Below are 19,390 nucleotides of genomic sequence, written 5' to 3' on the forward strand. Positions count from 1 at the left end.
TGGCAGTGCGACTGCATGACGTCATTAGAATACTATGAACACACAGGAAGACTAATGCCATGAAAACGTACTTAGAATTATGTAATTACGTAAGAACGAGGATTTCTACAGTAGTTAAAAAGCCAAAAAAATCTACAGATCACCAATAATATATCCCTCATTTATCCTTATATATATTTTATATATATATATATATATATATATATATATATATATATATATATATATATATATATATATATATATAAATAAAAATGAGATAGCAGTAAAAAGAACAGTCACTTGATAATGAAATGCCTTCAGTTTGGATATTGATGAATATGTAAAACTTGTATACATTATTGATTCATTGCATTACTGTATTCAACATAACAACCCATGTATTAAAAATCTGGCAATATAATGAGCAAAAACAAAGATTACCGATCTGTCTATATAGAGAACACCAGCTATAATAGTTGGAAATGTATGTTTTTATTTTGCCAAGTGTTCATTCATGGGGCAAAACTGTACATATGGCTGGGTACATAAATCAAGAAAGGCGAAAGTGAGTTCTTGGCATCAATGTGACAGTTCTTAACAAAATGGAGACCTTTGGGATAGGAAAAGCAGGATTTCCTTCAACAAACAATGCTTTGGTACATAGACCCCTGGACCACTAACTATGGAAAAACCAATACACTGGACAAAGGTTTTATAGCATGTAAGGTAAAGCTGAGCTAGAGTGTTCTTCTGTTTCTGCCATGTTGAGGCATAACTGACAAAATAAAATTGTCAGTGACGTCACTTAGAGGAACATAGGAGTAAGAAGTTGTATTTAACTTTTCCTCACTGCAGTTGCAATGCACCTGTTTTTGACTGATATTATTTTAGCACTTGTACACTTCTTTACCCTTATGTTCTAAAAACACCACTCTAGTCCCAAAACCATTTCTCTACACAAAGCAGACATCTTCAGCTTTCCTTGTTTCACTGGATTGAATAGTTTCTGCTATAATTTGATGAGGTAATGTAAATTGGATCTTGGTATCACTTGTTAACACTTTTTGTTCCATCTCCCAAAGACAAGTGTAAACAATTCAGAATTCAGCAACACAAACTGAGTATCCAGCTGAAATGCAAATGACCATGCATGCTAGCTCCCTTTAATTGTGTTTCGCTATCCCTGAGAACTTTATTCATAATGAAAAGAATCAAACTCTTGAATAATAGAATAAGTTCAGCTACAGATAATCCTATTAAATATGTATTCTGCCTTGAGCAGGGAGTTTCTAACACAGTTGCTAAGTTGCCACAGAGATAATGTGCTAAGGGTTCTGCTATTAGTAAGAGTGCTGGGATCTGTTAGCGTGCCTCTCACACCTCCAATGCCATATTTGTTTGATGTATGAGTTTTCTTGTTCAGTAATCATGCCACAATATTATTTATGGGCTATGTTTGGAAAAAATGACTTTTTCTTTCCACCATTGACAGATCTGAATGTATAAGCTATGTAAAAAAAAAAAAACAAGCAAAATTTCACATTAAAATCTGTAGTATAAAATGAATATTACAATATAGCATGACTGCAATATAAGTCATGGCTCACAGTGGCATTTGGGCTTGGTAACTGCCTTTCTTAACAACATGTCAAGTCAAAAGATGTGGCCAGCAGTGATATATGAAAAGTGAAAAAAATCTTTTGTGTGCCGTTAATCTAACCTGCTGTTACCATTTTTTTCCAGATAAATGCTCCCCTGGGGAAGGTGGCAGGGAACAATAAGTCATTTTGGTTCTCTATTTTAAAGGAATTGTTTATCAAAAAATCAAATTTACACAATTTCCTCTTTATTCAATACATAGTCGACCAAAATGTATTTGGTGTCCAAAGTTACCTCTTTAGTTTTGCAATGGAGCTGCGAGGGTAACAATTTTAGGTGAAACAGACTTTCATGAGTTGTATAGCCTTGTAGCTCCAGTACAAAACTAAAGAACATCTTACTCTAAACTTGGTTGATTGAATATATATATATATATATATATTCATTTAAATTTGACTAGTTCTAATTTGAATGAACCATGGCGGTTTTATGTAGTGCTGTTTATGAAACTGCTTTGACCAAACAAAAACAAAAAAGGGGAAAAGGGGGAAAAAGGAGAAAGACAGAAGATTTTGTCCTTAAATGGTTGCTACATAATTCATGAAATAATGTATAGAATAGAAATAATTTATGGAATGAAATGGAAACTTGGGAAGTACAAGTGAGAGGCTACACTATACTAGACCTAAAGTTTGTGTTTAATCATTACAGTAGTGCTTATTTGTGTATTTATTCTAATAGAGCTCTTTAGCCACTTGATATTTAAGTAAATATATGGAGATGGTAAAACAAAGCAGGGGCAAACAAGATTAACAACTAATACTAAAGTAATTTCTGGAACTCAATTCATCATTAAAAGCTAAGCTATACTTTTTGGCATTTTCCACTTTTGTTTTGTATTTTATTCTCCCACAGCTGACAAAGAAACAACAAAACAAGGAATAAAGAAGCTAAAAGCTTCAACACACAACTTTTTATAAGCTCTGTTGTATTTTGGCCCCAGTACATCACTGATATAGTCCCAGGTGCACTGCACCACTTGAATAAAATTTATTCAAACAATTAAGGCCACAAATATGAGCTACATGTTCCTGTTCTGTTCTCTTTCTGAAGGCTGAGATGTCACATTACATGTTTTGTACAAAAATAGTTGGTGTGACTGTACACATATGGTTCCTCTTCACATAGATGGGAGTGGCAATGATGGAGACTGGTGATAACAAGGATTTTGGGTGGCTTATGCAGAGTAGCTGAAGTGTCGTCTTCAGACAGAAGCCACCCCATCACAAAGATCCTGGGTATGAGTGTTCAGTATTGCATAGATTCAAGATGTAGTTTCATTAACTGCAGTCACAGTATTTTGGAGCAATTATCCACAAAATGTCTATGAACAAACAAAGCAAAGTCTCAAGTGGTCTCATGGTTGTACATTGGTATTACAAACGTAAGGGCACGGCTGTATAAAAAAATATCCTCTTTTCGGTTGAGGTTTTCAAGTGTGTGGCATCAGTGCTGGGAGGTCCCTGTCCAGGTCACAGTGCAATGACAGATTCCTCCCCTGTTTATGGCCACACTCATAAGCTTAGAGCTCCTCCTTTCGCTTTCCCACCTTCTCTTGGTCCCGCCCTCTTAGGCTTCGCATGAATCCAGTGAAGCCAGCTTCCTGCATACAGTGTGCATAGGGAGCATTTAAATGACTGAACAATATAACAATTCTATATTAATGCAACTTCATATCCATATGCACATAGAATTTTAGTTTTGAATATCCAACAAGCTCATATAGGTGTGATAGTTAGGCGTCCACATACTTTTGGCCATACAGTGCAGCACTGCATTCATTAATGTAGTGTTGTAACATTTAAAGAGACATTGCTGGTGTTTTATCAGCAGAGTTTACTAAATTGTGCAACATTAATATCGGCCAGTGAAATCGGGAAAAAGACGGTGAGGTCCTTAAAGAAATATCAGAGTAATATATTGCTGTTGTCGGAAAAAAAACTTGTATCTCCCTAACTGTAACTGTATAGAGGAATGAAAAAACTAATTTACTAATACTTGGAACTAATTACTAATACTTTGAATACATACATATATCTGTATCTATATCTATATATATATATCTATCTATCTATCTATCTATCTATATATATATATATATATATATATATATATATATATATATATATATATATATATATATATATATATATATCTTTTTATATGGTCTGTACATTTCATGAAGAAAGGACCAAAAGAAATGGCCCAAGATGACTTGGAAAAAAGTCTAGTTCCACTGACTTACATTAAAAGCAAAGTATGTTTTTTCTTTCTCCTGGGAAGTTACCATTTTGGAGATATGAGGTTTTGTTCCGACAGCAGTGATTATATATCACCAAAAAAGGAAAACATGACAAAATGAAGATACATGGTTTTTGGGCAGCAGCTGTGTTATGTAGGACCTGAAATATAAGAAGAAATATAAACCTCCACAACATTTTCAAATCTTGAAAGACTACATATTTAGTATCCACTTACCCCTCTCTCTCCGTTGTATTTCTCACTGAACTTGCCATAATTGTAGTAGTTGAAGGTTGGGTACCCTTCTACACCCTCCTGCTTACAGAGCTCATGGTTCTGTCCTTTGGTGCAGTCCACAGCAGCATACGCAATCTGAAAAGTGATAACACACATTTATCCATCATAATGCGCTAAATATGAGGCAACTTCCGTTCCATGCATCTGTCCACTACCACCTGTCCACCAAGCACTGCCAGATGAGTTCATGAATTAATTACTGAAAGGTAATCCTTTCTGCAAAGGCAACACAGTAACTGTGTGTAAAACGACAGTGTGTAGAATGTAGCCGGCATGGTGAAGCATTGTGCTGTCTGCTCACGGCTCGGCTGTTTACTCTCCTAAGCCCCCTTAAGGCCTGATAAGACGGTTGGGCTCAGGGGATGATTTACTCTCTACAGAAAGAGCTGACAGATCCACCAATCACACACAGGCATGTGGCAATGATGCTGATATCAGAAGTTGGCTAGGATAATGCTGTAAATCTCCCTTGGGCTAATTTGTGGGGGAAAAAAAACCTTACAACTCTGTGATGCTGCTGGCCAGTCATCCCTAAAAAACCTTTAGCAACAGCCATACTGTATAGTATTAGTACTGGCCAGTTCATCAGAGTCAATGTGCATTTTTGCCTTACATGTCATTTTAATGCATGACATGGGAAATGTGAAATCTTTGGTACTGACTATGCTGTTTAGCCTGCTACATTTCTATATCAAATTTTAGCTTGCCCATTTTACTGGGGCTATGAAAAATACATTTACAGGTATGGGATGGCACTTATACAATCATAATAACATAAAAGCAAAACAGATTTATGTTGGCATGCTCATAGCAGAGAAGTTAGTGAAATGTACAAATTAGCCATAAATGGCACTTGATAACATCCATTTTGCTCTCCGCTTTGGAAAAAAAAAAATCCATTTTAAAATACAGCAGTGTATGCTGCTCTTGTCAGCATGTGACAATTGCAGCATGTCAATCAAACAAGAAAATAAAGAGGAAGACTGGGGCCAAGCTATTAGACATCTGTTGTCATGGCAAGCATATCTGACAGGCTACAATCACAGCAGTACCGTTGTGTCTTAAATACAAATCGATCTGGTGAAACCATGATGTGTTCATTCTCATTCAGAGAATAAATGCATGGAATAGATATTGATGTGTTTATAATGTCTGAGACAGCTATTTCTGATAGACGCAAGACAATAAATTCTGAAGTAGGTGGATCTTAAGATCCAGACCTATTGTGTTTCTTTTTTGATTGAGTAATGGAGGTCATCTGAGGCCTTGGGCTATGGAGGCAGTTGTTCACAAAAAGATGGAATGCTCCTGCTTGAGGATACATATTCAGTGAAATCCTATATAACTATGAGTCATCCACATGAGCAAGGCGTAAAAAAAAGCTGAATGAAGGTCAAGCTCAGTCGGGCAAATCAAAGCAGCACCAGACAAGATATAAAACAAGGATTTTGGTAATTTGTTGTCTTTGAGATCGATTACATGGGAAATCAGAGGAAATGGCAGTTGCTGAACCTTCAACTAGAAGATCTGAATATCAGATTAACCTCTACAATCCATGATCAGAGCTCCACAGGACAAGAAGAAATTAAATGGAAAGGGATTGTTTTTCAAAGGTTGCTGGCCAACACTACTATTGATCCCAATGTAAACCCCCTTCGACACAGATTGGTTTGGCAAAAGCTTCAGGGTGGAGTGGATAAGAGCAGTAGAAGGGTCAGAGAAGGAGAAGTAACTATTGTTTGCTGGCAAAGGGCAGACAGCTCTGGTTTGAAAATCATTAATTAGGATCTTGGGATCCACATCAGGTACTAATTATCGGCTTTAAGGAAAACAACGAGGCTCATGGCGCACAGGTAATTAAATAGTCCGATATACGCAGCCTAATATGCAGCAGGCTCATTACTATTGCAACAAAGACCCTTTGAAATAAGTAAGCCAGTGACTTCTTTGTATTTGCTCATATTCAGTTCAATCAGTAAAAGAATATCAGGGGCACTGATAAAACTTTACTCCCTGATATCCAATGTTTCTCACCAATGCAGGATCTTGTGTTTAATTGGGCTGCTTGCGCTTGTTTGCTTTCTATAAACAAAACCCTGTTAACCAGTGGACCATCAGAGTACACAGAGGTTCTGCATTATAAATTGAGAGAATGGAAAGTTGAGCCCTTGGCAGCTATGTACATGTACTAAAGCGCAGTCTAAAAGAAAAATGGGCAGCACTAAGAGATGAAGGATGAACCCGGGAGAAATGAGGAACGGTTATTTGAAGGGAACCAAATGAACATCACTCAATTCAAGCACAGTTCAGCCCTTAATTTGATTTAATTAAGCAAAATTAATTAAATCCTGTTCCTCTGTGATCAAGGGTTCTCTTGTTGCTCCATTCCAGAATCCAGCTTGAGCTTTCCTCTATTGATCCAGATCTGAAAAGACCTTGGCACTTCTCCACACTATGGAACTGGCTGCCAAAAGGGAGGCTCACCAGACATATGCGTTATCCCTTTCAACCACATAAGCGATCAAGCAAATAACAGCTTAATGAAATTAGCACTGTGTTAAAGATGCCCATTTTATCAGAGAACCAGTAGATGGAGCTTTCTGTATATGTTTTGTTTGACCTTCAGACAAATAATTTGTATAATCTGTTTCTTATAAGGCTCACAACATCAGTGAGGGCTGTCAGGGCGTTAGCTGGAAATCAAGGTTAAATCAGCTAGCTCCGCTGCACCCTTGGCAAGGCAGATTTCCAAATTCCATTCGTTTGAATAACGATCTTGCATAAGTACAAATGTAAGAGCTGTTGGAAGATAAAGGCTGGCTCATGTTATGCATGATGTATTCCAGCCATTTGCAAACAACAATTTAAAGCTTGGTTTTGTGGCAGTTGATAAATGGCTGCAGTTAGGAGAGACAAATGAAATATAAGGGTGATCAGAGGTGACTCAGCTATTTGGAGTCACATGTGGGGAAGGGTTAGACAGAGGTAAAGAGAAGACAGAATGAGGAACATCAAATGTCACTGTATGAAACTCAATACACACTCTTAAAAAAGATGGTTCTTCAGGGGCACCTTAGTAAAGAAAATCGTTCTATATGGAACCATGAACACTCAAAGAACCATTTACATGCTTGAAGCGTTCTTCGCATGTTGAAATGTTGATTTAGATTGATGGAGAATGTGTTGTATATGGTTCTACATAGCACCAAAAAGAGTTCTTCTGTTGTTAGAAGCTGGACACAGTAACAATAGAACAACCCTTTTTGGTTCTATATAGAACCCTTTTTTCAAAAAGGTTCCATATAGAACCATACACAACACAAGCTTCATTAATCTGAAGAACGATTTTACCATGCAAAGAATTATTTAAGCATGTAAATGATTCATTGAACGTTCATGGTCCTATATAGAACAAGAACCCTTGAAGAACCATCTGTAGAGTTTAAAATGTAAAAAATAACATCTAAGATTAACTTTTCAAACTGTATGTGAGTTAATTCAGTTTTCAATATTATACCTTAGATATTATTTTAAAGTAGTTTATGAATAATATCTAGTTGTTATGAAATAACTTGGTTAATAATGTAGTAATTACTGGAAAAGTTGATTAATTACCTAATATTGAGCTAGCAATTCAGGAGATTGGTTGAACTTATATTGATAAAAATCAGATGTCTATTCTATTTATTGTTACTGATGTCACAAAAACTCACCTCTTCTAAAAATCTGCAATAGAAGGAAAAAAACAAACATTCTTAACCACATTAGCGTAATGAGATTTTATGTCAGTTAATTTTGAATCACTTCCATTTGGTACATTCGTCATGAAATGTTGACACAGTGGAAAGAACAACTTATGTTTGCAAAAAGATGAAAAAATTTAAATAAAGCCGAATAGCATGTTTTGATATGAAGGTGAAAACAGTATATACAGTTCTTAAAAGATGTTGTTTTATTTTATAACATTTTATTACCAAGATTAATTCGGCTCAATATTTTACTTTTCTAAAGGATTAACTTTCAGATTGTAAGTGTGTTGCTTTCCAGGACTCCATTTGGAGATCTCTTGTTTGAACATGACGTGTGTGTGCAATTGCATTAGTGTCCTCACATTTTTTGGAAGTAGAAGGGGCGGGGGTTGCTTAAAGTTTTTAATTGGTTATTTTTCAGGTGGACCCAAAGTATATATTGATAGGTCATAACAGAGCTGAAATAATGTACCTTTGATAGAGCACTTTGGTAGAGCACAGTTTAGCAGAATACATTTACAGTTTAATAAATTCTTTAAAAAAAAAAAAAGAAAAAAGGTGATGATAGAGGTCTCCCAAGACTTTGCACTTATACTGACCACACACTACGAGGCAGTGAGGGTAAAGGACTGTTTCAGAACCGTGACAGCAAAAGACAGAGAGATGAAAAGGCGTGGAGACCTTGCGACGGTGATTAGAAGTGATTAAAGACAAAGAGCTGGTGCCTGTCAAAGAGGCTGATTTTGCCTGAGAGGGACGGAGAGTCAGATCGCCACAAGTTATGCGTGTTTCTTATTTAGAATTGAGATATCCCTACAACAGGGTGGAGTCTTACCTTGCGGTCATCTTTGAAAAGCTCTGCAGCTGTAATGAAGTGCGGAATGGCATTCTTGCAGTGTGGGCACCCTGGGGACAAAGGCATGTCATCATTCATTCCAGCCCATTGTAGTGGGTACAAAGCAAAGACGTTAAATGTTCCAGCACACACAGAAGGCCATAAATATCAAAGAATAATTCCAGAGAGAAAGAACAGGTAGTGATGGAGTGCAAAAAAGGAAGATATTATTCATGCATACACAGAAGGGGCCACAAGTCCGACACACAGAACTGGTCATGGCCTGTCTATAACACAATTACTCGACATTAGGCACACTTCACACAACCCACTTCAAGTTAACAGTAAGTAATAAATTCCTTTATGCACCCACTGATGAAACCCCTTTTACTGGGCACTTTCCTGAGTGATGTATAACTGTTTGTGGCCTCTTCTGTAAAAGATGCTCAACTGGGTCTCAGAAAGGCTCCAAACCCAGCCGACTGACATGTTCTGACTACTATTTTTTATTATTGATGAAGATATCTTCCAAAACTATAGAAGTCTAAGCATTTGGACTCACTAACCCAGAACAATGCTGACATCTTACATCTTACATATCTAAATTAATTCACAAAAACTTTCATAGTCAGCTAAAACAGCTCACAGCCCAGCAACAAGACTAAGGACCAGCTTGCATATGTCCGTATACTGTTATCCTCCTATGCCTTATTTAACATGAACTACCACCATAAAGAAGGTTTCAAATTAAAGTCATTTGTGTAGGAGAATGCAGCCTCAGAAACTGGTAACTTTTAATGGCACCTGACGGAAAACTAATGATGCTTGCGCCTCCTGACAAAGGCCTGCTTGTGTGACCAACACAGCTCTTAATTTCAGAAGCTCAGGAGTCATTAGAAATAATGGTGAATAATGCTGCTAACTTTCATACTGGCCCATGCAACCATTACACTGGAACTTTCAGTCACGAGATAAATGTAATCTCAAAGTCTGAATGGAAATGTGCCACTGTATCTAATGGATATTCTGATAAGGCTGCTTTCTTTATCTTCCTCGTGGTTAAGGAGAGAGAGCTATTTAGAAAGGAAGCAAGGTGTTCCTATGTTTTTTTAGAATCTCACAGAAAATGTGAAAATCTGGCCCTGTCATTAACTGGTATACTCTCATACAGCATTCCCAGCTGCATATTAAGCATGGCCATTGATTAGGACATAGCAATGGTGATGAGATGTTTCAATAACCTCAATAACTGGACCACTAATCATCTAAAATGACAGTAATTAGTCTAAAAGTCTGCAGAAAAAATTTCGAAAAAAAAAAATTTCTAAAAGAAGCTGAAAGATTCTGTTAGGGTTGAAGGGTAATAATTCTGATTTATACCACAATGACATTACTATTATTATTAACATGTGCAACTGTATGTATAGATATGTACAATGTATAGATAAATACATTGAAATAAAATCTTTAAGTCTTAAAAAAAAGTCTTTAATTGTGCCGTTAAAATGCTACAGTTTTGCTAACAGGCACATTAAATGGGCACTAAGCAAAGTAGCATGGACAAAAGACAAATGCTATTAGCTTGGATATTGCCCATTATGAAAGACAACATGAGGTTTCAGGGCGGGGAACCATTTTAGCATGGAGGACCGCTAGGTAATTTAATAGAGGCCCCTTTTGCAACAATTAACACATTGTTTGAGGGCACACAGTCTTCCTATCATAAAGAATAGCTTGATCACACAAATCCCTTAATAGGCGGATGTTACACCAAGGATTAGACAAGTCAGGGACGGGGGGAGCAATAAGATTCGGGTCTTTTTGCATCTGGAGGCCTGCTTTGTAGAGGAAATTAAAGCACTCTGATTATTTAACACAGTTAAGTCTTTGAAGGCTTTATCAAAAGAAAGCTGCAAACTTCCTTTAATGTAGTAGCACCATGTGAACCCGCTACACTGAACAGTTGATCATTTATTTCCATTTCCTTCTTCAGATTTAACACGATTCTGCAAGTGATTAAACTGGGGTTCAAATAGGGAATTAGAAACAAAACCTATGAACAGACAACACCGGAAATGCACAGCTCATGCAGATTATTGTTGTAGAGAATATGCCACTATAATGCGTGTATATCACATACATCCTAACTAGGGGTGGGAATCACTAGTTAAATTTTAACAAGTTAAAAAAAAATGCTGAAAACTGTAACAATCACTTGTTGGAATGGAAACCTTACTAGTTAAAATTTAATTGTTACATATTAAAAATTATTTTTTTAGTGGAAGAACTTTTTTAGTGTTGTACTTTTATGTTCAAAAACAAAATGTAACAATTATTATACAAGTCAAATGTATAATAATTTTTATTTCAACAGGTCACGTTTTTTTTTACTGTTCAATATTTAATTATTACATCAAAATTTAATTCGTACTAGTAAAAACTGTTTCCCTCATAAAAATAAATTGGGCAACAGCCATATGTTCTTACTAGAGATGACTTAGTTCTTACATGCTACAACTGAATTCCTAGACTTGGTTCTAGGGTCAGACTTCTGAGCATCCTCTAGTCATTAGGAAGTCAGAGAGCTTACATGGGGCGTAGAACATGACCAAAGCATGCTTCTTCTTTTTTAAAGCCTCCCTGAAGTCCTCAGCTCCAAGGTGACTCACGCTAGATGGTTTCTCCTCCCATGACTGTTCTGGAGGAGGAGGGGCTTGGGGACTAAGAAGAAGAGAGAAAAGAGTCAGAAAGAGTCTTTAAAACACTTTCAAAAGTACCCGACTGTCACTGAGGTGGTACCCTCAAGGGTATGTCTTCAGTACCTTTAGTTAAGCAAGATAATTATATCATATTCCAGTAACACAGCTGGACCTTAAAATCACTGTTGTACCTTTAAGGGTTCACATACATTGTTTGTATTTGTGATGAACAAAATTTGCACCCACACAGTGCAATTAGATACATTTAGTGTGTTTAAATGCATAACAAGGTGGTCATTAGCAAAGATAGGGACTCATGTTGCATGTTGACTGACTTGCAACTCAGACTTGTGAAATTTCAGCCTGAGGGGGGCCCATGAAAAAAACTGCTCAAGTTAGGACCACCAACCTTAATGTGGAAACTTTTTGTTTCCAACCTTATGTGAGTGCCTTTGCCTGTCAGATTTGCTACAGTCATGTACAGTCATTACTGCAATGCGGTTCTCCTGCAGCTCATAGTGTCAGGTTAGATATGGCTTCAAATGATAAGCCGTTACTCAGAGAAAAACCTTTGGTCTGAAAGACAAAACAAAGAACTACATGCAGTAAACGCCATGTTTACAAGAAAAATGTAAAACAACCTAAAAAGGCTGGTTAGTCTGTAGTTTGGATAGCTAGTATGCTATTCGAATAACCTATTAGGAAAGGACTGATATAAAGTGTATAAACAAGTATTCATATACTTTTTTATTTAATATACTTCCAGTGTATATATTCAGTTCAAATTTACAAACATAATGTCTTTTGACTTATAAATATGGACATAAAAGTATGCATTCATTAGCATAAATAAAGTTATGTTTAAATAACTAAACTGATAGGGAACAAAATATTAGTACAACTAATATTAGTACAACAACATGCCTACATACACGCAACACATCAGAGAGATTCTAAAATTTCTACATAAGCATTCAGACAAATCAGAACTCTTTTGGAACAATGCACTTTGGTCAGACAAAACTAAAATAGAACTGGCAATAATTCAGCTTGTCATGTTTGGAGAAACAACACCAGACACACAGTGAAGTACGAAGGTGGGAGCATCATGATATGGAGCTGATTCTCTGCAAATGGTACTAGGACATTACATGTCATTGAAGGAAATCAAGTGACCTACCAGGACATATAAGAGGAGATTTCAGTCTCAGATTGTGGGGAGAAGATGGATGTTTCAAAAAGACAATGATTCCAGACATATACACCACATTAGTACTTTGCTGCAAAGCCGGTGTTGGCATTTACAGCTTCAAGATATCTACGGTAAGAAGTAATTTGCTTTTTGCAGCAATGTGGCTAAATTTTGGCCCATTTATCTTGGCAAACAGTCTTCAATTCCCCAAGGTTACAAGGGGAAATGTTCAGATTCTTGGCCTATGAGACTGAAATCTCCTCTGAGATGTATATTTGTACAGTACATGTGTCTTAATGGTATAAGACTGTCACCAATAAGCACTGCGAAAGATATGATAAACATGTTGATAACTTGATAAAAACTACATAGAGGAAAAACCATTGTGTGGCGACCATGCCTGAAACTGGCAACACAAAAACTTCACTCGATTTGACCTAAAGCCAAGTTCTCCAAGCAATCCTTAAAGCAGACCCTTGGCCCTTGAGCTGGTGGTCCATGTCCATGCCATAAGCTAAGGCTCACTGCAGGTCTTTTGCAGTCATGGCCCTGTCAGTCTGCTCCAGGGTCTATGAATGGATGGATCCTCGCTCAGTACAGCGGCTTCTGCTAGCACAACAGGCCTCTCTGGGGACCAGAGCAAGGGCAATCCTTTCTGCTCAGAGGTCAGCAGAGTCACAGTGGTGATTGATTGAAGTCAAGCACCACTGAACACACCCCGAAGTGCGAGTGTGAGCAGACTGCTGCAGCAATGGCGAATGCGACCGCGTCTGCGAGCCTGAGGCAGAAAACTGGGTTACTCGTTAGACCGCTGAGAGTCTATAACAGCACGGCTACAGAGACAGATCTGGAGTCAGCCAAATTCTACAGCCTCTCCATTATTATAGTCCCAGATAAATGCCCTCAGATCAGATCTGTTTTTTCCAGGCTGCTGTTTTCCTGCCTCTGGGCCTGACAATGTCTAGCAAATCACTCAGCTGGCATTTCAGCACTCAACCCAGATTTGGAGGAAGGCAATTTGACATCTCTCCAGTATTTATGATCAACTAGCCTGAATATTTCTAGACAGGTGAGGCAGCAGTGACGCAGTTTCAGCATGCAGTCTAGCAGGAGGCCTAGAGGAGAGAGTTTATGCTTCACCTGTGCATGACCTTACCTGAATGCTCCCAGGTCCCCAGGCACAAACACAGACCACCAGGGAAAAGCCGGGCGGGGCAACAGCATTTATGTGCATCTTTCATGCACAGCTGTTGCCGAGCAATTTCATTACCGCAGGAAAAAGGTAAACACAGCACTACATTACTCTTACTTGCGTCAATCTCTCTGTATTACAGCAAAAACTATAAAGATACACAAATTCCTGGGTAAGGAGTAGCTTTCAGCAGTACTACAGTGCGCCACTGCATGATGAATAAAGCTGTGCTATGTGAAGTGTAAACTGAAATTCTGAGAAGATTGTATAAATATGCCAAGTGATGACTCATGATGTTGCTATATAGTATGTGTTATGAGCTCCAGCTCTTTTTCTATCCCACTCTGCCCTTTCGTGATCCAAACTCAAGGCCAGGAATGGAGAATAGAGAGGAACTCACTTCTGCAGCCACTCGATGATCTTGTCTTTGGTCCGGAGATGAGGCAGAGTGTATTTCTCCTCTCCCTTTTCAAAGTACTTCACAGTGGGGAACCCAGAGATTTTAAAGCGCTCTCCCACTGTCTTATGGATGGTGGCATCCACTGCTGCTAACACACCTGGACTCTAAGAAAACACAGACAGACATATTAAAAAGAACTGTAAAATATTTTGAGCACACTAAACACTTACTGTACTCCTGTACTGTGTAAAAGTTAGACCTCCCTTTAGTTTATTCAATTTCCAGACAGAATGACCATTAAGTACAAGTGATTAAAAAAAAGAAGCAAGAAACATTTATTTAACAGAAAATTACACTAAAGCCTCCAACTCCATGTACAGTATCAAATCTATCCGTACTTACTTTTAATCCTTAAATTGATTTACTTTTGTCCACTGTGCAGCCACAGTAATTCCTCCATCCTTCCCTCATTCTTATAACCAATGAATTACAGCTGTGTCCTCCCAACAAAAGCTGTCTCCAAAAGTGTCACTGACATTATGTTCACCTTCAAAGAGACACTTTTACATAAGCGACTACTCAAATTTGCCTCAGCTGCCTCACAAATTTGTCTTATGTGCATCTAAAATGGCTAAAGAAGATATTTTGGAGGAGATATAAGGTATATGATATAAGATATAAGGTAATCTACCTGCATAAGGAAAGCAAAAGCCAAAATATATAAGCGGAAAAACAGAAGGTTACAAAACTGGAATTCAAAAATGATTAAAATGGGACTCCAATCAACCGTGCGAGACCTGGTAGACCACCAAAACTGTCACCATCAGATAAACAGTACTTGAGAGCTTGATTCTTGCCTCAGATTTGAAAAAGTCTACAGGTGTTTCTGTCCATCTTCCCACTGTGAGAAGATAGCTCAACACTACGGGTCTGAAAAGATGCGTAGCTGTCAAGCTGTAGCTGAGAAAAGGAAATAGACAAACAAGAAGAAAATTTGCACCAGAACATCAAAACTGGAGATCTGAGATGTGGAGTAAGGTTTTACTGACTGATGAGTCTAAATCTGTAACTTGGTTCATGAGTATTTTCTCTCTCTCTCTCTCTCTTCCTCTCCTTTTCTACAAAGCTATATTTAAGCAGAACAGTCATCCCAAAGGAGAAAAATATTTTCATTTCTCAGATCAGTTTAGGACACAAATAACTTTCTACAGCTTTCCAGCAATTATGCATCTTATTAATAGTTTACAATGCCTTAGCAGATCTGCGTGACTTAATTTGAATTAGAAGCTTGCGCTAATTTGAGAACAAAATGAGTTGCTGTTTTAATATTGATCACATTCCCTGGTTGAGGGGACCTCCTGCTGATGGAGGAGAGATGTGAAATAATTAAAGGCTGAAAGAGATTCAGAGTTCAGCTGGGGTCTGAGGAGATGAGCAGCTGACGCTCAGAGGATGGGGAAAGAAACACCTCTCAGTATCACACATTTCAGCAAAGCTTTCCTAAATCATTATTTCCTTTTTAGCATGACAACTGACACAATAGGAAGGAGTCAATCTGCATGTTAATTGTAGATGCTAATGAAGGTGTAATGTATCACAGCAGATGTAGTAACATCATTACAGATACTGACATACAATGACAAAAGAGTGAAATCAGGTGAGCCGCATCTAAGCATATTTAATTCTCTCTGTTTTGGCGTTACAAAAGATGAGCCACTAGGGACCCTGAACACTACCATGTGTTTGTGGTCATTATCACAAACAGAGGATGCATGTGTGTGATTAGACTGACCCTCAGGGGCAGCCAATCTGAACTTCAGAAGTTCTCTGTGGAACAGAAGTCTGCGACTGATTGTAGGACTGCAGGCTATTTAAGCGTCTGGGACAGATACTACGTACACAGAGAGTTCAATAAAATCCCAACAATACAGGCACATCATTCTACTGAGGCCTGGACTGCGGTGGACAGTTCATTTGTTTTAAGAACACTAATAGCTACACATCCTTTCAGACTCATAGGACTGAGTTCTCTTCTCACAGTGGAAGGATGAACAGAAACACCTGTGGAGTTTTTCAGATCTGAAGCCAGAGTGGAGCTTGATTTTCTCCTCTCTTGAAGATAAAAGCTTTAAGGGCTGTTTATCTGATGGGGGCAGTTATAGTGGTCTACCAGGTCTTGTACAGTTGTTGGGAGTCCCATTTTCTCTGTATAAAAAAACTCCAGTTTTGGAAACTCCTGTTTTTTCCCCCACTTATTTTCCTTTGATTTTTTCATTCCTTATGCAAGTGGATTATATCTAATCTCCTCAGAAACAGCCTAAAATGAATAACTTGTAATTATCAGTTGTTCTGACTAAACATTTAATAAATGGACGGTGGCTCTGACTTTTTCACAGTACTGTATATATGCACATTTAAACACCCTTATTTCAAACGCTCAGAGGATGGCAAATTGAATACAGCCTACATTAAAAAAGGGCCCGTGATGTAGACTCTCTAATTTAGATGCAAGTAGGGCCAAGTGAGTGGAATGAGGAAAAATAAGTGAGCTCAGCTGTCTCTGAGGAGAGGGGCGTAAGGACTGGAGCATGTCTGCTACATTAAATAATGCACAAGACCTTTTCATTGAACTCTAGCACTGGGAAGAAAGCCATGTGTCAAGCTGAAGGCCTCACGGACATCGTGGATGAAATGACTGATCCAATCATGAGGCTCTGGTGACTTTACTGGCTTGAAACTTTGCTCTGTGTTAACTCAGAGGACCCACCCCGCTAATCAGAACCACATATTTCCCTATGCTTATACACAAGGCCAAACAAGGATGTTTGTGAACTGTATCGTTGCAGTCGTGTGTCGTAATACTCTGAGTTTCAAAACAAATTATGTAAACTATAAGCATGAAAACGGAGAGTTTATAAGCAATGTTGCTGTAAAAAGCCATTTTCAGATGGACAAAATTGCTTCACATGACTGCAAATTAAAAACACACTTATTTTAATTAACCCAACACACAGCTCATTTTTGAAGGGCTCATACCTCAAAGCTGCAATTTTACACCTGGAACCACTGCATAAAGTGCACAGACGTGCTCTCAGGCACACAGTGACTCCATTCCCTTTTCCCTACTTCAAACACATTAGCACAGCAGTGTAGCAGGGCTGTTCCAGCTGCTCACTTCATGCTCACTTGCATTAGAAGTTGAAGAAACCATGAACTCACATTTGCATCTTTGTTCAGAATTTCAGCAGCTTCATCATATTCAGGCTTCATCTTCTTACAATGGCCGCACCCTGAGAGAGAACACATGCAACGCTGTCACGCTATGAGTGAAGAGGGCACATCATCAAACAAACCATCAACATGACTCAGTTCTGATTGTTTAGATTAGTTAAAGTAATAATTTGGCAAACAAATCTTATCTAATATTCCCCTAACCCCAGACAGACGATCAGCCAAGGCATGTTTTGGTGCCTGAAGTTTGCTTCTTTAATTTTTCTCTGGGGATAAGAGGCTAATGTAGCTAATAAGTAACAGAACCTTAGACCCTACCAATGTTATCTATAAGCCAAAAGAAGTCAAGTCACAGAGCTTAAAGAAAACCAGAAGCCACCACCTTGGATCCTAGATTTTGTCCATACTTTTGTCCATTTTTATTGAAAACAGTATCTCAAAAACTAGCATCATAAACAGTCTTAGAAACCCCATGAGCAAGTTTATTTGAGATTACTTAACAATTTAGGCCAGTTTGCACAATGCTAAACTAGTGGCTGCAAGCTTCCATTACTAGTTAGCTATATTATCTTCCTCAGTGAAAAACTAGATAAGTAAACTTTGCACACCAAACATGTCTTGGCAGATTGACCACATTAAGAGTTAGGAGAAAACTGTGTAGAAGGGGTGGGCAACACAATGATATTTATCGTTGTCATAATAAATTGTCACAATATGCATTTCTGAGCATATTGTGAACATCATCCATTCTTAAGAAACACTCATGTGCAACTGCATGTTTGATTACAAAGAGAATAATCAGGCCTGTTTAACTGGATTTAGTGCAACACAATATGTTAAACACTGAATAAAAATCATTGTGGCATGTGCAAAAGCTTGGACATCTTTCCAGTTGTGATTCTCCTAACTGACTCTTTAGGACTTGTTGAAAAGGCCAAGAAGTGTCATTAGGAACTGTCAGCTAATGAAACAATAAATTCTCTGACTCTTCAAACTTTGTGCTAACACAACAACCAGGGGCTCCTCTAAGCAGCTGGCTATGGATCTGAAAATTAAGCTAATCCATGCCTACAAAGCAGATGAAGAATATAAAAAGATATCACTATTTACATTACTATTCACCATTTACGTTGTCTAAAATGTCTTTGAGAAATGGCAGTTAAGGGAAACTACTGATGTCAAACAAAACCTAGAAGACAAAAAACCTCTCAGATAGGGCTCCTGAGTGGCGCAACCGTCTAAGCGTTGGCCCTATCATCAGGATATCGTGAGTTCGATCTCTGGTGATGCTACAGCCATCCGTAGCCGGGAGTCCGAGAGAGCACAATTGGCCTCGCTCTCTCTGGGTGGGCAGGATGGCCCCTCCTTCTCCCCCCAACACTTCACGCGATGCTAGTCAGCGCAGGCGTCTGTTAGCTGACGTAACAGATCTGGCGGTTGGCGCTTTCCTCCGAGCACGTTCGGCTGTCCAATGACGTCGCGTGAGCAGCAGTTCGAAAAGAAGCGGTGACGCTTCACAGGTCTCGGAGGAAGCCTGTGTTAGCCTTCGCTCTCCTAGCATTGATAGTACCGTGTGATTGGGGGGTTCCTAACTAGTGGGTGGAATTGGCGATGACTAAATTGGGGAGATAATTGGGTTACAAATCCCAAAAAAAAAACAAAAAAACAAAAAAACTCTCAGACAGAACAGATGATGAACAGAACACCTTGCTAACTGTTAAACTTGGGGGTACTATTGTGCTCTCGATTTGTGTTGCAGCCAGTGACACAGGAAACACTGCATAGGTAGATAAAAGAATTTATTTCATTGGAATTCCCTTAGCAATGGTTGGAATGGTCCTCTTAATCCCTTGACTTGAACAGGATTGAAAATCTCTGAGCAGATCTTAAACATGATGTATATGCATGATGGC

The 19,390-nt window shown here is 38.3% G+C and overlaps 1 protein-coding gene across 1 annotated transcript in view; it reads right to left on the reverse strand.

Moving 5' to 3' along the window:
- Positions 1–455: 455 nt before the first annotated feature.
- The window catches only part of pdia5 (protein disulfide isomerase family A, member 5), a 59,374-nt gene continuing 40,439 nt past the window's right edge, over positions 456–19,390 (reverse strand). Inside the window, exons 12-17 of the mRNA XM_036593240.1 lie at positions 17,466–17,536; positions 14,247–14,410; positions 11,354–11,484; positions 8,764–8,834; positions 4,120–4,254; positions 456–3,244 (exon numbers count right to left, since the gene is read on the reverse strand). Coding sequence (XP_036449133.1) covers positions 3,164–3,244; positions 4,120–4,254; positions 8,764–8,834; positions 11,354–11,484; positions 14,247–14,410; positions 17,466–17,536 — 653 coding nt within the window. The 3' untranslated portion in view covers positions 456–3,163. The remainder of the gene's footprint in view (positions 3,245–4,119; positions 4,255–8,763; positions 8,835–11,353; positions 11,485–14,246; positions 14,411–17,465; positions 17,537–19,390) is intronic.

The sequence above is a fragment of the Colossoma macropomum genome, unplaced genomic scaffold (assembly GCF_904425465.1).
Source record: "Colossoma macropomum unplaced genomic scaffold, Colossoma_macropomum, whole genome shotgun sequence".
NCBI classification, from domain to species: Eukaryota; Metazoa; Chordata; class Actinopteri; order Characiformes; family Serrasalmidae; genus Colossoma; species Colossoma macropomum.